The sequence below is a fragment of the Oculina patagonica genome, chromosome 6, assembly GCF_052425735.1.
Source record: "Oculina patagonica isolate OP01 chromosome 6, crgOcupat, whole genome shotgun sequence".
NCBI lineage: Eukaryota > Metazoa > Cnidaria > Anthozoa > Scleractinia > Oculinidae > Oculina > Oculina patagonica.
The window spans coordinates 26744446-26756513 of record NC_135763.1 but is presented as its reverse complement, the minus strand read 5'-3'; the positions used below and the strand labels follow the sequence as shown (position 1 = coordinate 26756513).

Below are 12068 nucleotides of genomic sequence, written 5' to 3'. Positions count from 1 at the left end.
AGCCTTTCGTTTTATCGTGCCAAGCCGGCTAAGAGAAACGAAAGGGCTATGGGGACGAAATGAACACTGCTGATGTTCATAAGTCATGTTAGGTATGATTCAAATATAATTCACAGAGCTCAAGTATCGAGATTATGTGTTTTCCGCGAGTCGCATATATACCAGAAATACGAATTATAAGGTGCTTTTTAACAAAAAATAATATACATTTCTCAGGAATTATATTTGAAGTGCTGTGAAGCAGCTGCTCCTTAACTTTAGCACAAAGGTAACACAGTAATACGATTTTTCTGTTTTATATTTGTCGTCCAGTATGTGGACCTGTAGGTGTAGAGGAAAGGAACACAATACCAGATGCTAGAATGACGGCAAGCAAAATCTTAAATAGTGCCTATTATTCATACTACGGCCGTCTGAATGTAAACAAAGGAAGTGGAGCGTGGTGTCTAAAGACAGCATCAGACAGAACACCCTATCTTCAAGTTGATATGGGAGCAGTGCACTCTGTTTGTGCAGTGGCAACACAAGGGCGTGGGAGAGGAGGTCACTGGGCCACCAGCTACAAAGTTCATCTTTCTACAGATGGAATCACTTGGAACGTCTACAAGGAAAACAATGTTGAAAAGGTAAATTACATAACGTACTTGTGTCTGGTAGCGGAAATTTATATAAAGGAAACTGATCTTTCTGTGTAAAAATCAAGGTGTCAGTCTTCTTGTTCTCGTAGCTTTGACGAAAGAAAAAGTGTGACCTTGCACGGGAAAACGTACTTTAACGATTTTTCGTTAAACGACTTAAATCGTTTGTTAGTCGTTAGATTACCGTTAGAGCGACTAAGAAAATCGTTAGAAGCGTTAGAATGGTCGTTAGAAAAATTTTCTTTGTCGTTAGAAGCGTTAGAAAAATCGTTAAAAAAGATCATGCACGTCGTTAGAATTATTTAGAAAGAGTTTCCAACAAATGATACTGATATGACTATTGATGGTGCATTTTTTCTGAGTTAATAAGCGTATAGTGTGAAATGCTTTACTTTTCTCTTTTCATCCGTAGGTGTTCCCAGGAAACACAGATCGACATAGTATTGTGAAGCATTCACTCAGTAGTGACGTCAAAGCCAGATTTGTTCGGTTTGTTCCCGTCACGTATAACTGGCATCCTTGTATGAGAGTTGAAATATTTATACTGAAGTAGTAACACCAAATTCGTCCCGCCATGAACACAATAAATTCGACTCTTTTCTCGATATTGCTTTCTCCTTGTCGAGAAAATTATTGAATCTGATAAAAGTAAGAATATACTGGGCTAAAACTGTAGTCAGTAAAGAACGACCGAAAAAGACTAAGGTTTATGATGAGCACATACCGTAATGTACGCATGCTTGTTTGGTTCGTTCTGAGCCCCTGTCTAGATCTTAGAAATTAAACTAGCACTGTTAGGCAGAAATCGCAAAAGTTTTGTTTTGTTTTGTTTCAGTTTTTTCGCATTCTGTATTACAAATGCGTCGCTCAGGGATCCTATCACAATGCGTCATATAGCAATATGCAAATTTTTCTGATAAATCTTAGTCTATTTCTTAGCTACCTTCTGTAATCAATAGTAGCGACCTTCAACAACAACAACTTGAAATATAATCAATAATTGACAGGTGGAAAAAAAAGTTGCGTGTGAGGTGAACCCTTTAAAAGGGGCTTAACATGACCAGGTAACAGAGGAATTTGTGTGTCTTAATTTGTTTGAGGCGGGTAAGTTTGGCGGGAAAAGGCCAGGCCTGGCGTGAATCACGGTCGACGACACATGTGACGACGATTAAGACTATCGTTCTTATTTGAATGCTTACTCTCATCTCTCATGCTCTCCCGTGATTTGATCTAGCCTTAGAAGTCAGGCCTGGCCAGGGTTTTTGGGTATGCGGTATCTAAGATGCCCCCCCCCCCCCCCCCTCTCAAGGTGTTGGGTATTTTAGTTGCCTTTTTCATATTTTGAAAGGAAATAATTAGTTACTTCATTTTTCTATTCTGTTAAATTACGTCTGTGTGGAGTAGAGTGACATAGTCACATCGCTTAGGAGGAATAATTGTAAAGTTATATATAAAATTAGGAAAGGTAACAATAGTTATATTTGTGTAATTTCGTGTACGCGCTTGTCGAGGTTTGATTAGGATCTTAACAAATATGCATGTGTTAACTAAGTAAATCAATAGAGCGGTTTGCACTAGAGTGTCAAAACTTAGTCGCATTTGCTTTGGATTTGCATTACTACGCTTAGTGATTGGTTTAGAAAAACTCTGGCCAAATTCTCAAACAATCAGAAGTAAAACCAAAACTAACCGTTACTCGTTCACACACGTTTTCCTGTGCTTGGTACCGGCTACATGTATTTGCTTCGAGTTTTGATTGGTTCACTGGATTGTCCTTTGCGATTGGCCAGAGTGATTACTTTGGTTTTGGTTTAACGACACTCAAACGAAAATGGCCACATCTATACCAATACATACAAAAGTGTACTGAATGAATGTGTACCAAACATTATCGCTATAATAATATACAAGCAGCAATTTCTCCATTCTGATTGGCTAAGAACACGTCAATTTATCCCAAACCAGTGCAAAAAGTGTAATTGGCAGTGCAAAAAGTGTAATTGGCAGTGCAAAACGTGTAATTAGCAGTGCAAAACGGTGTAATTGACAACAGCCTCATGAAAAATACATCTTGAACAAACAAAATGGCGGACGAAAGTGAGACAAAATTTAAACTTAATAACGCAATTTTAATTAAAAGACTTGAAAACGACGCAAAGTACAGAAGAACAACAAACATTACTTACTGTAAAAGACGTAGAATTATCAAAAAGGCAAAGAGGACAAGACATAAACTAAACTCGAAATAAGCTCACGGCCGACGGCCGATAGTAAATTAAAATTCTCGCCGAAACATTGCTTCACTTCTCTGAAGCGAAACGCGAAGAAGTACTGAGCAGACTTCCAAGGAACCGGTAACCTAGTTTTGAACACAGAAGGAGCAAGCATTTCATTTCATGATTGTTTAACAATAGCCGAAGCTTGTTTATTTAAAAGCTCGCTCAACAACAAAAGGCACAAAAGATAGTTTTACAACTGTAAAAGGCAAATCTAACCTGTAAAACGTCCAGTGAAATCAGGTAGCAATGCGGAGTTGTAGCAGAGTGCTCATCTGTACTAAGAAAATCCGTTCGGTAGATTTTTATAGCTCAGTATTTCAGTTCGGTATTCTAGTTTGACTAGTTTGTCAGCTAGAGCAACATGTGTTGAACTGAGGTTGATTTCTGTTCGGGCGAACACAAACACAGCACGGATAAAACGTATCAAAAAAATACCTTTCAGCCAAGAACAGCAGCAGAACCTTAGGAATTTTTTCCTTGCTTTGTCATTCACATTCTTCAAATTCAACGGCGAAAAGAGTCAAAAGACTGTTCTGAAAACGTTTCATGCAGCACTTCCAGAGAGTGAATGAATATTTACGCATGAATTCACACGTCAACATTTTTAGCCAGGCGCTACTCTGAAGTTGTCACGAAAATTATCAAAGCGTGACCGAAATTGTCGCTTGTATATTATTAACAAGTAATCACATGATTTTTCTCGTGCAATTTGGAATAAATAAGCACTTGTAAATTTTTCAAAGGCTACAAATTGCACTTGCCCTGCGGGCTCGTGCAATTTTGTTAGCCTTTGAAAAATTTACTCGTGCTTATTTATTCTAAATTGCACTCGAAATCATGTGATTACTGGTACTTATTAATTTGTTATTTTCACTAGTTAATCGAATATAGTACTCAGATATTTTATTGTTTTCTTTATAGCCTTCTAGTCCCAAGCTGATCCCCATCAATTCTTCTTACAGATTTTCAGATATTTTTATTAATGTTCCTTCTGAGAACTTGGTATTACATCAGACAACATCCCCTGCTGATGATGTTCTTTATTCTCTTCACCTGTCTGTTTGAAAATGTTTTGATATTGTAAGGAGAAGTTTAATATTCATCATCCTTCCAAGTTAGGTTTTAATGTCGTTCTTTTTAAAGGAGCTATGTCACGGTATTTTAAGGCATTTTCCGGATTATTTTCATATCGAAGAAGATCTCAGAATAATAACTTTGTAGCATAGAAATACACCAAAGATGTAGTAAAAACTTGAAAATAGACAAAGATAGTTTCAACTGACAAAGATTAAGACAGATTACAATCGACAAACTTAAAAACATTTGCCAATTTTTTCAAGAAGCGTTTTCCGGGACATAGCTCCTTCGATAAATCTGAATAGGTTCACAAATTAAAATTGAAACTTCGACTACAATTTTACTTTTTGTTAAGTTTTTCCCGAGTTCACAAAGTGGCGATGGAAATGGAAATACTTTTATTCTATATTTTATAGACCTTGTAAAGTATTACAAGACAGCGATTCGAATTTCTTGCGGTTAAACGGGTTGACTTTTTATCTTTATTTTCACCATTTAATGCCCGTAGGACTGATCTTGATTTTATTTTCTATAACCGATAGAGTAGCGTATGGAATTCTTGACAATGATTTACTGTAAGTACCAAGTTCTCGTGCATCGTTACATTTGTCAGTTTTATATGTTTATATCTTGTTTGTTGTTTTTCACTTAATTTCATAGAGTTTTGTGACACGATGTACAGTTAACACTATAGTTCACAATAAATATGTTTTAAACTTCGTCGTCTGGATTTAATGGTTATGGAGGAGTTTTTTCACTCTTTTCTTCTCTTTTTTTGGCGATATATAATTATAAGCAAAACAATGTGAGAGTCAAATTTGATAAACAGCAAAGATGTATTCGTAAAACAAGCGGGGAGCAAGGATTGTTTGTACCACTTTACTTAAACATTTAAAGATTAGCCATTTGCGAGAAAAACTTGCAAAAATGACGTCGAAAAAGATCACAAGAAACAGTGGAACATCTAGGTATACATTAATAGGTTTACTTAGCATGGTACGTTGTGTAATACAGCAGGATATGTTTTAGCCGTCGGTGTATGCTTTGCGGTACCTTTCATCGTAAAGAAAAGATCATCTGGACTCGAAAAATTGCCCACTCGAATTAAATATAGTTTGGCGTAATATCATTTGCATAGAGGTTTAGTCGGTTTGTTACATTCCATATTTCTATTTGTAGTTAATCGTACCTTTTTGTTGCCCTTTGACGACATATCAGGCGAATTTGGCCAAGCCATTGTTGGTAATGTATTAAAACGCAATCGAGCCAAAATACCCATGGCGAGACCAAAGGAGCCTGAAAGGCCGCCGAAGAATACCAAAAAGGTACGATTTATTAGATATTTACCGTATTAAATTCGACCTATCCAATAAACTAAATCAGAACAGTAGACAAGGCTTCTAATTAGCTATAAACTGCGAATCTGGACTGAGTAGACGGACGACCGCTTAGCAGGAGTATGATTAACGCAGAATTAAACAACAAAAGCAAGACTTTTTTCCTTTCCTTTTCTTTTTTTTTTGACGATGAGCATACTGTTGAATCCCGATAACTGGAGTCCTCAATAACTCGAACCTCCCGCTAACTCGAACCTTTTTCGATTCCTCTCCAGGTAATTTTCTTACCAATTCTGCCTTTGATAACACTCGAACTCCCGATAAACTCAAACTAAATTCAATTTCCCTTAAAGGTTCGAGTTATCGGGAGTCAACAGTAGTTACCACCAAATCAAAGAAAACTTGAAAACTAAATTCGGAAAACAGCGAAGATGTAGTTATAAGCCGAAAAAGAACAAGAACTGCTTTATTTTGCCTTGTCTTCTTCATAAGCCACCTTTGAGGAAAATGCACAAAAAAGACCACCATCAAGGTCACACTGTGTATTGTGACAGGATATTTTTATACTCAGCGGTGTCTGTCGCTTTCCGTCTTATCTGCTCCAAAGAATTTGACCCGTAATTATTATTCAGCAGCACATCATCTATCTATCTCTCGGTTTGTTTTACTCAAAGTGATATGTTGTGATGTCTTAGGAACGAGCCATTATTTTCTTGGAAGGTGGGGTATGGAAAATTTTCCTCTGAAAACTTTTTCTTAGTTTATGCACCTCTGCAAACATGTTATCGAAATTCAAATTATGTTTTTATACATATCATGTTTGCAAACAATTTATTTTGTCTATGTAGGCCCTGCCCTATCCCCCACCCGGGGGCAAGGTACTAAGAGATGCAGGCCCTGCAAACATTTTTTTTTAAATATTTTCATACCCCCTCTAAAAAATGGTCCGTCCCTTATTTAATTGCTCTCTTCCGATCGACCGGTTATCTAAACCCCCCACCCCACCCCTCTTCGCCTTCCACACAATCTGTGAACCTGAGACACTACCGTGCAAATACATTATTCCTTCTTTTTCAACCACTACCGTCCCCTGCCTCCCTATATTTCGTATTGCCGAAGGTGATGAAATAACAATTCATAGAATTTCCTGTTTATTCTGTTATTCGAAGAAGTATCAGGTTTAGGAGCAGTGCAAAGTTACAAAGGTGTCTTCACGGGTCATTTTCAAGCACGTTCGATCACTGGGTCCAAAAATGTCTTTGAAAAATAATGGTTCATCTGTTAGCCCAAGCACAGTGTTGTCTGTGTTTTGTTTGCTTCTTTACTCCGCTGGATTCATTAGAATCGAGCTGAAGTTTAATGATTACGATCAAAGGTTGGTAGCTGTCGAGGAAGTCATTTCTCAGCTGAAACACGGAATGGTGCAAACTTCAAATAAAGGTATGTTATCACTGGAGTTATTTTAAACGTAAAACCTATTTCGTTTACGGATTCGATCCCCTTTCCACTTTAGCTATCGCCTTAACAAATTACATCAAAGACGTTTTTGTTCAACAAAAGTCAGAACTGAGGAACATTCCGCATATAGACTCGAAGCTTGAAACCAAATATCTCACAATACTGTAGTGACCTCCGTTATTCTTTTTTAATGTCTACATGTTAGAAATAAAAAGAAAACATAAACGATTCTCTAGCTGACTTCCAATTGAATAATAAAAACTCAAATGTTTTTCAGAAAATCACGTTGCATATAATAAACGTCTTTAATAAATTCATTTTGTGTCGTACCATCCTGCTTGTTCGTCATAATATTATGGTTGACCTAGCGTCTGGCCTTTTACAAGCGGCACTTTCATTCACTTTATCTCACCGCCTTATGTAATTTCTTTACATTAATTAATAGCGCAAAGTAATATATTTAACACTTCTGTACATTAGTCACCTCAGTTATGATTTTGATTTCATGTACCGTGACAAAAAGTCACGCGTGAAGATCGAGAACGCGCGAGATTCAATCTAAGAAAACAAGGGATATGACACAAGTTGCTCTAAATAAACACCGAGAACTGATATCATAGCTTGAACAAGAGCTCTACAAGAGCTTTGTATCTTGCCACACTAAGAACGCGAACCTGGTTGATGAGTTTTCTGTGCATGGTTGTTTGGACCTATTTTCATATTCAGCTGCTGATAGATGCTGATCTAAATAGTACTGCATCGCTAAGTTTTCAATTTTGAGATTCCTATAGTTTATTTATTAAGCCTTTCGCGACTGATTTTTTGCTCTGGAGAAGAAAAATTAATTTGTGTAATCCATGACTTGTATGCTTCTTGGACCTTTCTCACGCGAATGATTTATATTTTAGATTTTAAATTGTGTGTCTACTGCTTTCAAATTTGTCCTGATTTTACTTCTTTTTTTCCCTTTCTTCTGCACTACACTCTTATACATAAGAACTTTTTTTTATAAGAACATCGAAGCTGAAAAAAGGCCAAAATTTAAGAACACCCTATGAACGCAGTGGTACCCAAGACTAAAATTTTGTTAAGAAGGAATTTTATTTTTTTCCTTGTGACAAATATATGTACTAAATGAATATATCATTATTCAAACCCTGACCTGTAACCAACATTGGTGAAGTGAACATGTACATATCGGCTAGGAATGAATTTTATGCGAGATCACTTTGTTTTTGAAATTTTAAAAAAATAAGAACATTTTAAAAACAATTTAGGCTAATCTTCGTAAAAGTTATGAACGTTCGGCCTCGGCCGAAAATTGGACGTTGATTTATATAAAAAAAAATAGTGCATCTCCTTTCAATCCATTTTTTTTTTCGGAACTGCCTTGATCCAAGATTAATAGGAGCCCAATGATTGCCAATAATTGAGCTTGGATGCATAAATATCACCCATGGCTTATAATAATGCAACACTTTTAAACATTTCATTTAGAAACCAATAACTCGCATAAAATAATTGTATTTCTTGCCCATTTAGTGACATATGGCACAAGTATAGAAACATTATTCTTTCTCGTAATTTTTCAATGGGATTTTTAATTCTAATTTTAATGCCAACTTAAAATTTGGTATTAAAGCCACTATATAAAGTTGTTCTTAAGTTCATTCCAACTTTGCTTAAATTTCTTCAATTAACACTGACTGTAACCTTAATTGAATCGCATCTCATTATTTTTGTCTAGAAAATTCACCATTACATTCTGAGAAGAAGGAAACAAACAGCGAAACAAAACTCCACAGAATCACACGGAGTATTTCAAGCAATCCGCTGTTTAATAATTCAGCCAACATGAAAGAAGTTTTAGAAGACGTCGTCACGTCGAGTTTTAAAAAGATTTGTCAGAACAGTGGAAGCTTCAACGTTTGTCCACGAGGAATGCCGGGACCTCCGGGAAGGAGAGGAAGAAAAGGTTCCCGAGGAATCATGGGACCGCCAGGTCGAAGTGGCAAGCAAGGGATTATGGGACCACCAGGAGTACGAGGAGAAAAAGGAATAAAAGGAGATATCGGACCACCGGGTATCCCAGGGTTTAAAGGTGAACCAGGAGAATCCATTTCTTCCCCAAAAGTGACAATTACTCCTTCGCAGCTGACTGTCAACGAAAGCAACACTGCTGTTCTCTTTTGCTCTGCTACTGGAAATCCCGCTCCCCAAGTATCTTGGTCCAGAGTCAATGGATCGTTGCCTAGCAACAGAATCAAATTAATGTCAGATGGTCTACTGCAGATTGTGAATGTTCGGCTAGAGGATGCTGGGAAATACAAATGCGTCGCGCAAAATATTCTGGGGAATGAAGAAAAAGACGCGGGTCTTGTTGTACAAAGTAAGCTGAAATAACATCTTTTCTTTGTATTATTTATCTTGGCTTTTCAAAAACCGAGTTATATTTAGCTTTTTTGCTCTTGTTCCTCTGTCTATTCAATTTCAATGTTTGGCCAAGGGGTAAAAATTATTTTTTTCTACTACAGTAAGGGTCTGGGTATTCCGAGGTAAACAGTGGTTGTTTGTGTGTATTTTATGACTGTTGAGTATACAAGCCGTTATTATCATTATAATTTATCTCGTTCGTGATTAAGCGGTCCGATGGACCTCAGTAAAGTTCAATTTTTGTGTTCCAGCTACAATTAAGGTGCATATATTGTATTTTTTCAACACCTGTAAAGGTATTCTGTGAGGGACTGGTGCCTTATTATGGTCATTTGGATTTTGTGCACAACTTCATCACACTACCTTTTAAGAAAAAAAGCGACGGAGAAATGGTGGGCGAAAAAACAATTGAACTCCGTTTTTCATTTTGTTATCGTAATTTAAAAGTGCTAAGATTATAGTTTGTAGGCCTTCTTTGTTACTGTTTCCTAAGGCGTTTCTTTGAGTTAAATTGATTGATATGGACGTAACGGTCTTTAGATGTTTTTTGTTTGTTTGTTTGTTAGGGCGGCATTTCATTTTTCGTTTTAAAATATGCCAGAAGGTGGCCTAAAACATGTTAATTTTTTATTTCATTACAGGTTTACCCAAGATTACTCTCTCGTTTGGTCCATCCTATGTCGAACGGAACAAGAATATCATCTTACCAACATGTCACGCGACGAGTTTTCCTCCTGCAGTGATCACGTGGTCTAAAGTGCACGGTAAACTGGTACAAGCCAGAGCTGTTGTGAAAGACGGACAGCTGTCAATAACAAATTCTGAAAAGAAAGATTCTGGTTTGTACGAGTGCAAAGCGACAAATAAGTTAGGACACGACTCTGCTTTTACACAACTCAACGTTGTGGAACTGCCACAGTTTTCAGTTACTCCCCCTGCGCAGCTCAAAGCAAACACAAGCCAAAATGTTAAGGTACCTTGTCAGGCTACCGGGAATCCCAAACCTACAGTCACGTGGAGGAAAGAAAACGGTGACTTTCCTTCTGGACGATCACAAGTTAGTGAAGATGGAACACTTCAAATCTGGAACGCTAAAGAAGAGGACTCGGGAATATATACTTGTACAGCGTCATCGGCGATGGTTTTTAAGGCGTTTTCTGCAATGAAGCTTACTGTGATGAAAGGTAGGATTTTACATATCTTATTATGATTTACTTTACCTTCAGTGTGCCTCCCTCAGCCCAGGCATATTTGTGTTTTAAAGGCTGCGTGATACAACTGCTGGAGCTACCTGCAATGGACTAGCACCTTATCCAAGGGGAGTAGTAATCCTAGGTGTTTCATGCTATGAAATCAGAGTTACCAAGCGGCCTAATAAGCCACCTGGGCTTGTAAAAAGATCAACCTTAAAGTTTTCTATCTGTTTAGGCGAACAGAAGTGATGAAAGCTTGGGGAATACAAAATTGAAAACTTGATGGCTGAAACGGTTATTAGAAAAACACACCGCAATTAGTATTTTAACTTCTCATTCGATTCAATAATGCATTTATTCATATATAACTCTATCCTTTTATCTTTGTATGGAAATTATTCCAACAGGGAAGATGTGCGAAAGGTTGCTTTCGAAAATTTGATGGGGATCTGCCGCGCACTTTGTAAACCTTTACCATATTTCAGACCAAAATATGCGATTTTTCTTAAACTTTTTCAGACTAGACTGTACACAGAAACTGATTTGGTTTGCGTAAAAATTTGAAAAGGGCTTCAAATTCCTATTCTTTCGAGAGTTATATCTAACTGCTGATTTGGAGGCACAAACAATACCCTATTTCTAAACGATACGGTCAAAATTTATTAGCCCCAACACCTTCAAAACCATGCCCCTTCCATATAAGGGAGGTACCGTATTTTCTCAATTAGTTTATTTCAAACTTGGCTCCGTGGATCCGGCGTTTATTTGAATGGTGCAGTTTATTGGGGCAAAATGTTTATTAAACAAGGGTTTAAAATCATTATTTGTGACACGAATGTAATTTGCTATCATGCGTAAAGCTTATTACACCTCGAATAAATGCCTGGAAGACTTACTTACCACTCCAACTCGGAGACTCGGCGTTTATTCGGGGCCCGGCGTGTAATCGAGAAAATACGGTACGTCGTTTCTAAACTATTTATTAATTTAAAAATCACAAAAAATATATTTTTAAACCTTTTTTGTTTTACAGTTGCACGGTTGTCCTTCTGAAGCTGAGATATTTTTAGGGCGATTTTCTTCACAAAAAACTTCCTTCGTGGAATAATGACAATGCAAATACATATTGTTGACGGTGTAGCGCGAAGCCTATTCTAATTAATATCATACGGTCCGAGTTTGCCCGCTTCCTCGTCAGTCCACATGTAGGAAGCTGAGAAGGGAGAGTGGATAAATTCCGATCGTCTGACAAACCAGGCTAAGCTCAACACTGCGAGATTGTCTAATTGGCGTGCGTCGTGGGTCGTGGGTCGTGGGTCGTGGGTCGTGGGTGTATAAGCCGAGTTACCAGCTATCTCTGGATTTTAAATTTACCGAAAAATGTGTGACGGAAATTTAGAACTCACTCATTCAAAGACCTTGGATGGAGGTGTTACAATATACGTTGCATGAGACTTTCGCTAGAACTTCCCCTCTCCTTCCCCTTTGAACGCCGGCCACGCAGTTAGCCACGCAGGCTACTAGTTCGCAGAAAAACTGAAAATCTTAAAAAACAAAAACACCCTTAAAACGATTGCATCGACAAGAACATGTTCCTTCAGTTTGGCTGATAAGCCGATCAGCTACTTCTATTTCTGCCACTTCATCTGTGTA

The 12068-nt window shown here is 37.5% G+C and overlaps 2 protein-coding genes across 2 annotated transcripts in view; both read left to right on the top strand.

Moving 5' to 3' along the window:
• Positions 1 to 4708, top strand: part of LOC144658220 (uncharacterized) — a 77612-nt gene extending 72904 nt beyond the window's left edge. Inside the window, exon 6 of the mRNA XM_078518604.1 lies at positions 4300 to 4708. The gene's annotated coding sequence lies outside the window, so the exon portion shown is untranslated. The remainder of the gene's footprint in view (positions 1 to 4299) is intronic.
• LOC144656385 (immunoglobulin superfamily member 10-like) overlaps positions 1 to 12068 on the top strand; it is a 36865-nt gene that overhangs the window by 19027 nt on the left and 5770 nt on the right. The window contains exons 4-9 of the mRNA XM_078516606.1: positions 313 to 626; positions 1051 to 1187; positions 3880 to 3976; positions 6516 to 6771; positions 8537 to 9178; positions 9864 to 10406. Coding sequence (XP_078372732.1) covers positions 313 to 626; positions 1051 to 1187; positions 3880 to 3976; positions 6516 to 6771; positions 8537 to 9178; positions 9864 to 10406 — 1989 coding nt within the window. The remainder of the gene's footprint in view (positions 1 to 312; positions 627 to 1050; positions 1188 to 3879; positions 3977 to 6515; positions 6772 to 8536; positions 9179 to 9863; positions 10407 to 12068) is intronic.